Below are 2,028 nucleotides of genomic sequence, written 5' to 3' on the forward strand. Positions count from 1 at the left end.
ATTTTGTATGGTGTGATATTGGTAGATTCGGTATTTTGTATGGTGTGATATTGGTAGATTCGGTATTTTGTATGGTGTGATATTGGTAGATTCGGTATTTTGTATGGTATGATATTGGTAGATTCTGTATTTTGTATGGTATGATATCGGTAGATTCGGTATTTTGTATGGTGTGATATTGGTAGATTCAGTATTTTGTATGATATGATATTGGTAGATTCGGTATTTTGTATGGTATGATATTGGTAGATTCAGTATTTTGTATGGTATGATATTGGTAGATCTAATATTAAGTATCTCAGGATATTGTAGAATTCGGATGTGTAACTTGGTTGACATAATATGCTTTACTTACTTGCCATTTTTAGGTAGTATTAATAGCGTGTTAATATGGTGATGATAAATGTCGAATATGAATATATTTTTAATATATCCTACTTTTTGATGTGTATCTCTATGCTTTGCTTTCATTGTTGCAATATTGCATGTATTAGAAATGCTGTATGTTATCTGCCATTTGCTGTTAGGATTTGTTTACAAGAAATACGTTTGGAAAGCATGCTAGAGATACGAAACTGAAGAAAAAATCTCCTCATGGTTATAATTTGAACCATGATGTGTTTTTGTTTCCATGTGGTTTTTAGGGAACTCCTTACCAAATGATGACTGTAAATGGCTCCCAGATCAAAATGATCAGAGCTGTTATGACGAAGAAGACATAAAAGGCATTCTTGAGAATATAAGACATTACATGGCATACAGTAGTAAGCGAGAATGTAAGTGATGTTTATTGAGAGGTCTGCTATTCCTGCCATTAGATGCATGCCACTATGAATCTCCTCCTTACACTTCATTATACATTTACTAACTTGTTGATTTACTTATGTTTCCTATCTCCTTCGGTGGCACTAACTTGCACGTTTCATTCTGCACTCTGTTATTTCATTGGTAGTGACGACACTTTAGGGAAAATGTTTCGTTTGAATGAGATAATGGATATTTAATAGCAACATGCACTGACTTGGCTGATTATGGCTTTACGTGAATGTACTAATTTCTTACTTCCTATAAACTAAGATAATTTTGACAACTGTATGGCTAACAGGACAGATTTTCTTAGTGTTGCGTGTATAAGTCACCTTCGCAGACTTTAAAAACTCAAGCAAAATTAATGTTAAAGGTCTTATATAAGTATTAAAGATATCAACTCATAATTTTGGAAGGACTTCAACATATGACTCTTAATCTAGCCTAAACCTGTTATTTCTGTACTCAGGTGTTCAGCAAGGAGGACTAACTATTGAACAAGTAGCAGCAGAAGCTGAGGAAGGTTCTGTCTTCTTTGTATTATCCTTCTTTCTTTGCCTTATCCTAATATTTCAACATTATAAATATGTTCTTGTAGCTTTACAGCCTTATCTATCTGTATTAACTCACTTTTAATGGTGTTTTTGTGTACTTTATCCATCTTCTAAAGATTTCTTAGCTTTACAGCCTCTTTTGTGTTACATTTTAAAGATGATGTAGCTTTATATTTCTGTTACCTTTCTTGTAACAGTGTTGTAGCATTACAGCCTTATCTATCTGTATTAACTCACTTTTAATGGTGTTTTTGTGTACTTTATCCATCTTCTTAAGATTTCTTAGCTTTACAGCCTCTCTTGTGTAACATTTTCAAGATGATGTAGCTTTATATTTCTGTTACCTTTCTTTCAACAGTGTTGTAGCTTTACAGCCTTTTCTGTGTGTTACCTTTCTTTCAACACTGTTGTAGCTTTACAGCCTTTTTTGTGTGTTACCTTTCTTTCAACACTGTTGTAGCTTTACAGCCTTTTTTGTGTGTTACCTTTCTTTCAACACTGTTGTAGCTTTACAGCCTTTTCTGTGTGTTACCTTTCTTTCAACACTGTTGTAGCTTTACAGCCTTTTCTGTGTGTTACCTTTCTTTCAACACTGTTGTAGCTTTACAGCCTTTTCTGTGTGTTACCTTTCTTTCAACACTGTTGTAGCTTTACAGCCTTTTCTGTG

General features: G+C 33.5%; 1 protein-coding gene across 3 annotated transcripts in view; it reads left to right on the forward strand.

Annotated features, from left to right (window-relative positions):
• The first annotated feature begins 8 nt into the window (after nucleotides 1-8).
• Nucleotides 9-2,028, forward strand: part of LOC111084289 (C-Jun-amino-terminal kinase-interacting protein 4-like) — a 3,740-nt gene continuing 1,720 nt past the window's right edge. For 2 of the 3 annotated variants that reach the window (XM_022381044.1, XM_022381043.1), the window contains exons 1-2: nucleotides 9-776; nucleotides 1,277-1,330. In XM_022381044.1, the coding sequence (XP_022236752.1) occupies nucleotides 632-776; nucleotides 1,277-1,330 (199 nt within the window). In that variant the 5' untranslated portion in view covers nucleotides 9-631. The remainder of the gene's footprint in view (nucleotides 777-1,276; nucleotides 1,331-2,028) is intronic. The other variant, XM_022381045.1, reaches the window with a different exon arrangement.

This window comes from Limulus polyphemus, unplaced genomic scaffold (assembly GCF_000517525.1).
Source record: "Limulus polyphemus unplaced genomic scaffold, Limulus_polyphemus-2.1.2 Scaffold15851, whole genome shotgun sequence".
NCBI classification, from domain to species: domain Eukaryota; kingdom Metazoa; phylum Arthropoda; class Merostomata; order Xiphosura; family Limulidae; genus Limulus; species Limulus polyphemus.